This window comes from Rhodamnia argentea, chromosome 6, assembly GCF_020921035.1.
Source record: "Rhodamnia argentea isolate NSW1041297 chromosome 6, ASM2092103v1, whole genome shotgun sequence".
Classification (NCBI taxonomy): Eukaryota; Viridiplantae; Streptophyta; class Magnoliopsida; order Myrtales; family Myrtaceae; genus Rhodamnia; species Rhodamnia argentea.
Window position 1 is genome coordinate 10,246,263 of NC_063155.1, and position 12,766 is coordinate 10,259,028.

General features: G+C 38.3%; 1 protein-coding gene and 1 long non-coding RNA gene across 2 annotated transcripts; both read left to right on the forward strand.

Moving 5' to 3' along the window:
- The first annotated feature begins 10,357 nt into the window (after positions 1 to 10,357).
- Positions 10,358 to 11,679, forward strand: LOC125315484. The gene is made up of 3 exons (XM_048280641.1): positions 10,358 to 10,519; positions 10,952 to 11,062; positions 11,175 to 11,679. The coding sequence occupies exons 1-3, from the start codon at positions 10,358 to 10,360 to the stop codon at positions 11,340 to 11,342; spliced, it is 441 nt and encodes a 146-aa protein (XP_048136598.1). The 3' UTR covers positions 11,343 to 11,679.
- A 319-nt stretch (positions 11,680 to 11,998) lies between these two features.
- Positions 11,999 to 12,436, forward strand: LOC115733485. The gene is made up of 3 exons (XR_004014506.2): positions 11,999 to 12,063; positions 12,149 to 12,250; positions 12,368 to 12,436. It is a non-coding gene; the product is annotated as an uncharacterized LOC115733485 (long non-coding RNA).
- Positions 12,437 to 12,766: the final 330 nt, after the last annotated feature.

Here is a 12,766-nt window from a genome sequence, read left to right on the forward strand (position 1 = left end):
GCACACACTTTTCTATTTGGATGACTAAGACTAGCATGCCAACAAGTGAGTGAAGTAAAAGAAGCCACGCTAGGATGCAAATGAGATGATACCAAGGAGTTGAGAATCGAATAAAAATCACGAGAAGAATCAGCATGGAGGAGAACTTTCTTGGTTCGTTGGTCTTGCCAAGAAAAGGATGAACCATTAAATCAATAGTGCATGTATTTGTACAACAAAGTGAGTAATTGGAGAAGATTGTGAGTAAGATTAGGGACATGATAGACATGAGATAACAACAAAGGTTGAGAATCAACATGTAAAAAAGCTTTACCAATTTGCTTAATAGGCAATAAGCAACCATCACCAACCGAAAGTTTTGTCAAATAAAAAAAGGGTCTAGGATTTAGAATTTTACCAATGCCACTAGTCATGCACTACAAAAAAACAGGTATTTAGCCACGAAAAATTTGCGATGGAAAAAATTCGTCACTAATTTCCGACTACAATAGCAACAAAATGAAGATTCGTCTCTATTTACGACGATATTAGCGACGAACAAATTCGTCGCTAATTAGCGACAGATATTGCGACGAAAAAAAATTCATCGCTAACTAGCCACGACAATAGCGACGAATTTTTTTTCCTCTCTAATTTGCGACGAAAATACCCACGAAAAAAGTTTTGTCTCTAATTTACGACGACTATAGCCACGAAAAATATTTCGTTGCTAATTTACGACGAAAATTGCAACAAAAAAATTTCGTCGCAAATTAGCGACGTAAACAGCCATGAAAAGGCTATTGGTCGCTATTTTCTTTGCAACGAAAATAGGTTCGTCGCCAACTAGCGACGAAAAGGCCACGTTTTCGTCGCTAATTAGCGACGCAATTTTCCGGTCATCGCTAATTAGAACTATCAATAAAAATAACAAAGAAAATATTGAAATTAGCGACGAAATGTATTATTCGTCACTAATACGATAGAAATAAAAATAAAAAAGAAAATGTTCAATTTAGTGACAAATTCACTTTTTCATCGCTACTTTAGCGACGAAATTTGTTTTTTTGTCGCTAATAAGATATAATAACAATTAAAATAAAAAAATTATTAGCGACGAGCAATGCTTGTCATTGCTAATTAGTGACGAACACCTATTTCGTCACTAATTAGCAACCACCACGTTTTTTGTCGCAAATTCAATTCTTAAAACTTAGCAACGAAAATATCTTTTCGTCACTAATTAGCGACAAATATTTATTTCGTGGCAAAATTAGCAATATGAATAAAAATAAGAAAGAAAATATTAAAATTAGCGACGAATCTCATTATTCGTCGCTAATTTTATAGAAATATAAATAAAAAGAAAATATTCAAATTAGTGACAAAATAAGTGATTCGTCGCTAAATTAGGGACGGATATTTTTTTTCGTGGCTAATTTAGAGAGGAACTTCATGTTTCGTTGCTGATTGGCTACTTAGCACTTAGCGACGAACTTCATGTTGCGTCGCTAATTAGCGACGAATATCATGTTTCGTTGCTAGTTAGCGACGACAATCTTTTTCGTTGCAAATTGGCTAGTTAGATGTTAGTGACGAATCACATGTTTCGTTGCTAATTAGCAACGAAATTCGTTTTTGTCGCTAAATTAGCGACGAACACATTTTTTGTCACTAAATTTGTTTCGCTAAATTAGCACTATGAATAATTTAAAAAAAAAATTACTGAAATTAGCGACGAATGTGATATGTTGTCGCTAAATTGGCGATTAAAAGTGTTGTGCGTCGCTAAGTTAGCGACGTACAATGTGTTTCGTCGCTAAATTAGCGACGAAAGGTTTTGTGCGTCGCTAAAGCCACCGACGGTTTGACGTCGCTAATTTAAACTTTCGTGGCTAAGTTCGTGGCTAAATCGTGTAACATGTTTTTGTCGCTAAATTCGTGGCTGAGTAGAATTTCGTCCTTTAAAATGACGCGACCTTGTGTCCCCGCACTCTTCTCTTTCGCCCGCTCTCCTCTCTTCTCTCCTCTGTTCTCCCTTCTGTTTTGCCTTCCGTCTCTCCTTTCTATTCTTGTATGCGTCTTACGGTAATCATAGAATAAATTGTTTTTTATTTCGCTATTTTGTTCTGTCAATTGCCACAAGTTACACGTATCTTAACTAATTTCTCTTTTTTAGGTACTTGTCCATTTGAATATCTCACAACCCAGGTGAACCTTCCAATTTTTATCAAATTAACCACTTTCCCCTACAAACAATACAATCGGATACTTGGGTAAGTCTTCTTGACATTGTAACTTTTTTTTTTCAATTATAAAGTAAAAGTTAAGCTCATAGATTGAAATAAGTTATGGCGTCCGTATAAAAAAGTGTAGTAATGCACAATTAGCAGCGAAAATTTACGACATTATTCCGTTAGATTGTTCATATAGGGTTGCGGTGAACTTCGACGGTAGTTGGTGATGGAAGATGCCGTAGAATTAGCGACAAGAGTTCGGGTTCGTCCTTAAATAGCGACGACACTCGTTCTTCGTCGTAAATTAGCGACGACAGTAATATTTTCGTCGCTAATTTCCGACGAAATAAATATTCGTCGCTAGTAGCGACGAACATGAAATGTCGTGGCTATTTGGCGACGAATGTCTTTGTTTCATCGTAAATTAGAATAAATTATGCAACGTTTACTTCACCATTATCTTCTATCAATTGCCATAAGTTTCTTGTGTAATTGATCGGTGAATCTTATGTAATTTTTCTTTTTTTAAGGTACATGTCCATTTGAAGGTCTCGCAATCCAAGTGAACATTGTAATTGTCATTAAATTGACCGCTTTGTATTATAAATATTTCAGTGAAATACTTGGGTAAGTTTTCTTGATATGGTATTTTTTTTTCAACTTGAAAGCATTTATTGTGTCACGGATAGAATTTTAATTTTGACGATTTTATGGTTTTTAATAAGAATATTATATAGTAGATATGATATTTTTAATATTATAAGAGATTTTTTTAATATTTATACAGACACAATGCAAAGAGACAGGGCTTGGATGTATAGTAAGAACTTACCTGGACGACGAGGATTGACTGATGAGTTTCGTGCTGGGTTGGAACAGTTTTTGAAATTTGCTAGTAGTAAATTTGAGTTCATGGATGGAAATAAGTTAAGATGTCCGTGTAAAAGGTGCAGTAATAGTAAATTTCATGTGTGTGACAAAGTTAGAGAACATCTTTGTAGATTTGGGTTCACTCCGAGCTATTATAATTGGACTTGCCATGGTGAACCATTCATATCCGACGAAGAATATCGAAGAAGTGATCAATTTTCAGTTGTGGAAGAATGTAGCTATTATAACCAATTGAATCCATATCAAAGGATGGTGATTGATGCTGCTGGTCAAAATTTCGTTTCAGAATCGAACCATGCGAGTACTAGTTTTGCTTCTACATTTGAACAAGTTGGTACTAACTATGCATCACAATTGGAAGATGCGGGAGTAACAGGTTTTGATGAGAATGTACAAAACGAAACTTTTACATCTAATCCATTCTGGGAAGTGTTGGAAGCAGCAGATGAACCTTTATGGGCAGGTTGTGACAACCACACTAAGCTATCGGTGACCGCAAGACTGTTAAACATCAAGGCAGAGCATAATGTGTCCGAGAATTGCTTCAACTCTTTTGTTGACGTAATGCGGGAAGCAATGCCTCGTGATGACATCATGCCAAATGATTTTTATGACATGAAGAAGCTAGTGGATAACTTAGGTCTTCCGGTTGTAAGGATTGATGTATGTAGTAGGGGTTGTATGTTATATTGGAGAGATGATACCGAGGTACAAGATTAGCAGGAGGCAGGGTCGTAATAAAAAGCGTAGACCATGTAAGCAATTGTTTTATTTGCCCTTAATCCCCAAATTGCAAAGGCTTTATGCGTCTCAAGCCACCGCTGAACACATGACTTGGCATGCAAATTATGAAACCGATGAGGGTCTGATGTGTCATCCTTCGGATGCAGAGGCATGGAAACATTTTGATAGAACATACCCCGAGTTTGCGATGGAGCCTCGAAACATCGGGTTAGGTCTCTGTGCTGATGGATTTGCCCCATTTGGAAAATCGGGAAAAAGTTATTCATGTTGGCCAATTATCTTAACTCCGTACAATCTTCCACCTGGTATGTGCATGAAGACACCTTACATGTTTTTGACATTGATCGTGCCCGGCCCGCAAAATCCGAAAAAGTTGATAGATGTTTATATGCAACCATTGATTGCGGAGTTACGACAGCTATGGGATGAAAGTATTCTTACGTATGATATTTCCACCGATCAAACATTTATACTGAAGGCTGCACTTTTTTGGACGATAAATGACTTTCCAGCTTATGAGATGTTATCTGGATGGAGTACAGCTGGGATCTTAGGATGTCCGATATGTATGGAGAGATCAAAGTCATTCAGATTAAAACATGGTAAGAATGCCGCTTATTTTGACTATCAGAGACAATTTTTGCCCATAAATCATACATTTCGAAGGAATAAGAAAGAGTTCACCAAGAATAGAATTGAAAGAACACCCCTACCATTGAGGTTGATTGGTGATCAAATTTGGGAGCGAGTGCATGACTTTCCGGCTGTTGTTGAAAACCCCCATGGCACCACTATTGCGTACGGAAGCACACATAAGTGGACTAAGCGCAATATATTTTGGGATCTACCATATTGGAAGACCCATGTTATTCGTCATAATCTTGACGTCATGCATATAAAAAGAATGTTTTCGACAATGTCATAAATACCGTGATGGATGTCATTGGAAAAACGAAAAATAACTTGAATGCAAGAAAAGATATGAGAGTTATTTGTGATCGGCCAACACTAGATGTGGATGCAAATAGCAGGGGATCAAAACCAAAAGCGGTTTACACATTGGACGGGGAGCGTAAACGGGTGGTTTGTCAATGGCTGAAATCTATGCGATTTCACGATGGATACGCTTCGAACCTCGAGCGATGTGTTGATTTGAATGAATGTAAGTTAACAGGTATGAAGAGCCATGATTGCCACATATTTATGGAAAGACTAATTCCAATAGCTTTGAAGGAACTTCTACCAAATTTTGTATGGGGCGCCATCACGGAGTTAAGTAATTTTCTTGATGATATTTGCTCGACAGTGTTAAATGTATCACACATGGAGAAGCTGGAGAGAGATATTCCAATCATTCTTTGTAACTTAGAAAGGATATTTCCTCCATCGTTCTTTGATTCAATGGAGCATCTCTTAGTTCACTTGCCTTATGAGGCCAAAGTTGCGAGTCCCGTCCAATTTCATTGGATGTATCCATTTGAGAGGTAAAATAATTTTTTAACAATTTTGAAATTACGTTAGCACTTATTGTGTTATGAAGTACTTTTTCCTATTCCAACTAGATTCTTATATCATTTGAAGAGAAAAGCGAAGAACAAGGCATGTGTTGAAGCTTCAATTTGTAATGCATCTATTGTGGAGGAAGTGACAACATTTGCATCATATTATTTTGAGCCGCACATGCAGTGCAAGAGGCGGAGAGCAGGAAGAAATGATGAGGGGTCCATTGATCCCAATTGCAAATCATTCTCTATTTTCAATTATCTTGGTCGATCAAGCGGCGCATGTAAGTTTCGTTATTTAATAGATGAAGAATGGCGGGCAGCCCATACATATATTTTGCTGAACTGTCCATAAGTGGAGCCATACTTCGAGTAAGTGTACTTTTGCAATTATATTTATTGTATGTCAAACATTTGCTAATATATAAATGGTATTTGTTAATAGGATTTTTTGAACTTCATTGTATGGACTACCATCAAATGAGTTTCAATGTTTGTGTGATGAAGAATTTGCAGCATGGTTCAAAACATATGTAAGCTGCGTATGGACGCAAAACAAGTTATTCATATTTTATAAATCATTATTTAAAAAATCATTATTGACTTTGCGTGTATGACTTCAGGTTCACAGTAATCATGATCAAGTTGAAGAGCAAGGATTGCTATATCATCCGTCATGGGGTCCACAAAGAAAGGTACGAACTTGGCCAACATATTTCATAAACGGATACAATTTTCACACTCGAGAGTATGGCATGGGAAAAGCCACAATGAATAGTGGTGTGTGTGTTCGGTCTTCTAATGGTGGCTGTGCGAAAGATGATTTTTATGGCTTGTTGGATGAAATCATAGAGATAGAGTACCCTGGACCATTAATGCGGGTTGTGTTATTTAAGTGCATATGGTTCGACTCCGTTAGAGGAATGAAGGTCCATACGAAGTTTAATTTGGTTGAAGTAAATCACAAGAAAATGTATATGAAATATGAATCATTTATCTTGGCACAACAAGCAATTCAAGTATATTATGCATCGTATCCTAGTTTGAAACGCGATAAAGTTGATTGGTGGACTGTATGCAAAATCAAAGCACGAAGGAAAATCGAGGCACACTGGAAGGATACAGCGTATCAACAAGAGGAAGTTTGTAACACGGTTGAAGTTGAAGAATATAACATTCCGACTTTACGAGATCCATTTGGAGCAGTGATAGATGTGGATCCATCTGAAATTCGCGAATCAAATGCACATGGTGATGAAGAATCTGAAGATGAAGATGAAGACGAAGACGAAACCGAAGATGAAGATGATGAAGATGAAGATTAGGATTTTCACAATTTTAACTAGTTATGTGTAATTATTATTATTACTACAACGTTTGTTAAGTTAAATGTTATTATTATAATTTTGTTGTTATTATTATTACATTTTTTTATTGAGTGCGGCTGTCGAAGACTATTGTTATGGTAGCGAAGTTAGCGACAAATATAAAATTCATGGCTAAGTTTGCAACGAAAAGCAATTTGTAACCAATTATTATAAGAAGAATTCGTCCAAGGAATAGCGACGAAAAGAGGATGTGCGTGGCAAAATTACCGACCAACCATACATTCCGTTACCGATTTCCATTGTCAATTGGCGAGGAAAAGGGGATGTGCGTCGCTAACTAGCGACGACTAAAGGATGTGCGTCGCTAATTAGCGACGAATATAGGATGTTCGTCACTAATTAGCGACGAATAGAGGATGTGCGTCGCTAATTAGCGATGACTAATTGTGCGTCGCTAATTAGCGACGACTAAAGGATCGGCGTCGCTAATTAGCGACCGATAGATAAATTCGTCGCTAATCTAGTATGCACAAATTAGTGACGAAAAAAGTCTTCGTCGCTAATTGACTAAGCACAAATTAGTGACGGAAATTTTGATCGTCACTAATTAGCGACGAATAGGTAAAGTCGTCGCCCTTAATTTTAGCAAAAACTCACTCCTTGTGAAATAGTGTTTTTTTTTTCCCTTGCTACATGAGATTTGCATGCGATGAGAGGCGTCGAGCACAAAATTATTAGAGGAATGCTTATGTGACTGACTATCCTCAACTTACAGCTTATTTTGGGCCTTGAAAAAAAATAAAAAAATAAAAAATTTAAAATTATTGAAAGGTCCGTTCTTTCAAAAATTTGTGGTTCAAAACATGATGTTTTTCTCATAAATCACAATTTATTATGCTAGCAAAGCTCAAATTATAATCTAATGTCACGTCAAATATGGGACGGCCAAATGCAAGTCACTTTACATGCATTTAATTTCAATACAAGCTTATTAATTTATGCAATTGAACTCCTATGTTTTTTTCATCGGACATACCTAAACACTTTTTGTCTTTTCCCGATGCCCAAAAGGTGACGCACTCTCCTCACCTCCCGTGTCAAATTTGATTCGTACTCTAGAGATGACGATAGTGTATAATCTTTGCGGTATCAAAGAAAGTATCCTAAATATCTCTCAAACATAGGAAGGTATCTAAAATATCTCTAACATTGGAAAGGAGCCATCGCCCTTAATTTTCAGCATCTCTCTCCGGCGAGGCCCAATTCGAGGTGATTAATTTTGTTTTGGTTGAAAATTCAAAGGCGAGTTAAATCGAACGAAATTCGTATGACCTCTCCACACCTTAGCTACTAATACTAAATCAGCTCGCAGGTAAAAGAAGAGTAAGAATTCTGCACCGGGAATCGAGTAATTTTCGAGTGATCCAAGAGCGTCACAATATTTATTTGGCTAATTAGCGACGAATAGAGGATGTTTGTCGCTAATTAGCAACGAATAGAGGATGTGCGTCGCTAATTAGCGACGACTAATTGTGCGTCGCTAATTAGCGACGACTAAAGGATCTGCGTCGCTAATTAGCGCCCGATAGATAAATTCGTCGCTAATCTAGTACGCACAAATTAGTGACGAAAAAAGTCTTCGTCGCTAATCGACTAAGCACAAATTAGTGATGGAAATTTTAATCGTCACTAATTAGCGACGAATAGTTAAAGTCGTCGCTAATGGTCTATGTGTATGGCGACGAAAGTAATATATTTGTTGGTAACCAGCGACGACATGCGTAGGCGTTGCTATTTAGCGACGAAAAGTTTATTCCGTCGCTAACCTATACTCTTTTGCGTGCGTTTTTATGGACAAAATCCCCAATTGCTTGACCTAATTTCTAACTCAACCCTCTCCTTCGCTCGACTCACCTCTCCCTCTCCCTCTCCCTCTCCCTCTCTCGATTGTCGACCGGCCTATCTCTCTCCCTCTTGCGACCGCCGATTGGCCTATCCCTCTCGTTCGCCCGACTCAACCCTCACGGCTCGCCGGATTAGTCGTTGGAGTCGCCACCGTGGTCATTGGCCACCCCTTCGACACCGTCAAGGTAGTTCCGCTCTCCACTTACTCTGCGCTTCCCATTTGCTTCCCCGTGGGTGTTACGGGTAATCAAAATCCGGAGAATTAGATTTAGTCAATCTCATCATTCGTTCAATCGGAAGCTTCACTCCAAATGGAGAGAAAGTGAAACCAATCGGCCAGTCTGTCGTTAAAGCTTCAAGCTTTCTTGATTGGAAGACCTCGGTTGTAGACGTCTTGTTGTGACGATGTGGCGAGCTACGTGCCGGACCGGCTAATATAATGCTGTAAAAATGCTCTTGGAACTTCAGAGCTTGATCCAAACTTGCTTGAGAGTTGTTGAAGGTCACTTGTTGGAGTCACGTATAGTTCCAGTTGAGGCCATGTTTGGAGTTTTGATGGCAGAGTTGGCATCGCAAGTTGGTGAGACCAATGGAAAGAAAAAGGCTTTGTGCATTACCTCTGTATTTATTTAGTGCGTGAGTAGGGCATTCCTTCGATTCTAGAGGCATTAGTTGTTGGAGTGACATTGACTCAAAGCAGAATGTAGAAAATGAGGAAGTCCTAGCTTCACGCAATTCCATGTTTTGGTTAGAGTGTGTGTCAAATAAGTGAGATTGCCTTTTCTCACTAATTTCAAGAACTAGCAACATTACACAAACTAGAAATGGCTGAAAGAGTAATGAATTTAAGAAGCCCAATTGGCGACTTACGCGATACAATTTCTTTTCACGGGTTTGGCATGATTTTTAAAAATGTTAAAAAAAAGCTCTTAAAGAATCAACTTGAATTAATTTAGCTCAGTTTAGTTCAATAATTTGACTTTCTTTTTTCCTTTGCTGATACATACTCTTATTTGCAAAAGTTACAACAGTTGATAAAAGGAGGGTTTAGTGCTAGTGGATTTTGATTCTTTTTACTCACTTCCCATTTTCCATGTTTACTCTTTTCTTTGCACTTTTATAGTGAAAACTTATCAAAAAAGTCATAATATGTGCATATTTGACTGATCGCCAATTAGGGATTATGAAGTGGACCTCGAATCTCGCTTAGGAAAAACCCAGGTGAGTTTTAACTCTTCGCATTATGCTTTCTATGGTATTGGTTATATTATCGAGATAGAACTTACAATTAACTTTCAATATCATTTCTTTATCGGAGATAGCCATAGATTCTTTCGATTTCTCAAGTTTCTCACGTGCTCTCCGAACCAAAATGGTAAGTTTTGTGATGGACGTCATTATGTGTTCCTAATACATGTGTCTATTTTTGCTGATATTTCTCTAACATTCCTATTTGTCAATATTATAGACGTGGAGGTCACATGGGTGGTGCATTTTCACAAGGAAGACCAGCAGCAACTTCCCATTCGCCTTCCCCTTCCTCGGCCTCATCCCCGTCCCAACAATCTTCCCCTTCCCTTTCATCTCACCCTCCACGACTACATAGTAACCCTCCATCTGCCTCGGTTCCACCTTCTCCGGTGGAACAATCGAATGATCAGGAGAGCTTAGTTGCAGAAGATAGCCGGTGCATGATATGCCCATAGGGAGACTCGTAAGTACTTCAATTTTTTAAGTAAATGTAATATTTAGCCTATCGTTTGGGTGGTAGATGCGGGATGTGAACTCAATTGACCTTGTTTGCATATTTGAAGATGCTACGGACGTCGTGTGGGAACTTAATAAAATAGTGAATAACTATTGGAGAGGCCCGTGGATTGGTTATAGTAGCGCGCCGGAAGAAGTAAAAGACTTGTGGTGGAACGAGTTCAAGGTAAGTTTTCTGTTTCAATTTTCTCAAAAACTAAGTTCGGCGTAATAAAGCTAGTTGTTTTTCTATTGATTACAGCGGAAATTCAGCTGGGATGAATCGCAAGACAGTGAAATTAGAAGAATATTTAAGAAAAAAGCTGGTGATCACATCCGTAATGTGATGAATAAAGCAAAGACAAAAAAGGTGAAGCCACACTTTATTTCTGGTGAAGATTTAGACCGAAATGAATAGAACTTGGGAAGGGGAAAAATGAAGCAAAGGAGTGAACAAAATGCCAAGAATCGAGCTTCCAGTTCTAGTGAAGGGTCTTTCGTCTCCGCAACATATGCTGGGGGTTCTATTAACATGGGGGAGCATAGAAAGAGATTGGTAAGTTTGTTAAACATGTAAGTTCATTTAATTCAATTACTCATTTATGTTTCAATTTTGTAGGCACATGATTTGGGGACCGAACCGACGTATGCAGCTACATTCGAACTCGTTTTTCAAAAGAAAGATAAGACGTGGGTTGGCGACCGAGCGAAATCTGTTAAGGTATGTAAGGTTATACTTTTGACTTTATAGAAATTACAATGAAAACCATGAATGCTTGCAATATTTATGGCAGTTACATATATGAAGTTATTTTATTTTCATATTTATTTTGTTGATGTAGGAAAAATATGATGAGCTTTTAATGAGTGCGGCTAGTGGCGGTGATGGTGGGGATGCGTCTGAGCCAGCAGCCGACAATATGGCAATGTGGGTGGAGGCGTCGGGTGGGGTGAAGCGAGGAAATATATGGGTGGGGGAACTTGTCAAGGGAATTGGTCGCAAAGGATGATGGAAGTTCATCCTCCAATGCGGCTGCTTCAAGGAGGAGACGAATCGATGAGGAAACGGCACAACAAGTGAGCCGACCGACACTTTTGCTTGCAGAGAAGGACGAACAAATGAAACGGCAAGAAGAACGATTGTCACAGAAGGATGACCAAATCAGATCTCTGCAGGCTCAAATGACAATGGTCTTGCAAACCCTCAACATAAATCCAGCTGAGGTTCCTCCTGTACCTCCGGCTAATGAAATAGGTCATGGGCACATCGAGGAGCAGCGCAATGATGATGACATTGACGCTGAGGATCTTGTCCGTGATTTAATTCCATAAACAACATGTTTGCCAACATCATAGGTTATTTTTACCTTTGGTGAGAATCCTCTATCTCAACTATATGTAGTATGATAACTTTCAAGCTCCCTCGTTGTTTCTTTTCATGCACCTTCAAAGTTTACAAAAATATATTGCCGAGTCATTGGAAAAACCATTTAATGTAAATGTTGAATGTCTGTGTTCAGTGAGCAAAGAAGAGGAGAGACACAGATTGGTGCAATAGGCATTGGGAGCGATCACATGCAGGGGTTGAATGTCCTGTGGGTGTGGGATGGGGGCTCTGCTTGTTCTGAAATCAATTTAACGTAAATGTTTCGTGCCGTCTCGATTTGGTCCCTGTTTGCCTCGAGGGCAATAAGAGCAGGGGACAGCATTTTGAAGGTCCCTTTCAACGTGGTAAGTTATTGTTATAGGTTCAGGTAAAAGATAGATTGATTGAGAGAACCATACGTAAGTTGAATTCTCTACATTCAATTTACAGGAAATATCACCAGATGATCTCCTTCTTGAAATTAGGTCCTTGAAAGTAGGGAATGTAGCTAAACTTGCTGCCGTCATCCTGAAAGAACAGAAAATGGGTCAGGTAATGCTGTTGTAGCAACTTCTGTTTTCCTAAACTTCCACTGTACAGCAGCGCTGTGTATTTCTTTTCGTATTGCAGTAGCTCTGCAGTCGATCAGTTTTTCCTTTACTTTAACAGGATTCTGAATGGGCTCCTTGTATAAGAAGTCTTCCTCAGCCCAAGGAGATGTATAGCACGGTCTGAATGTCTTACTAAATGTTCTTCCACTCTAATTTTCAAAATCTGTTCTTCCTATTTTATCAGTGCTGCATCTGTATAGTCTTGGGAATGTTAAATACATCAGGTATTTTCAAAGTTAACTTCATTGAGAAAGCTGGAGGTCCTCATAATGGTTAAGTAGGATTGGGATTTCATTGCTGCTTTTTTGTATAGTCAATGAAGAGTAGTAAAATTCTAGCTTCTATTTTCCTTCTTGAAGTTGTATCATATTATCAAGATAATAGTTAGGATTTTAAATATTCAAACAATAGTAATACAGTTGAATGTTAAGAACAAGTCATCTTGCCATAAATTGCA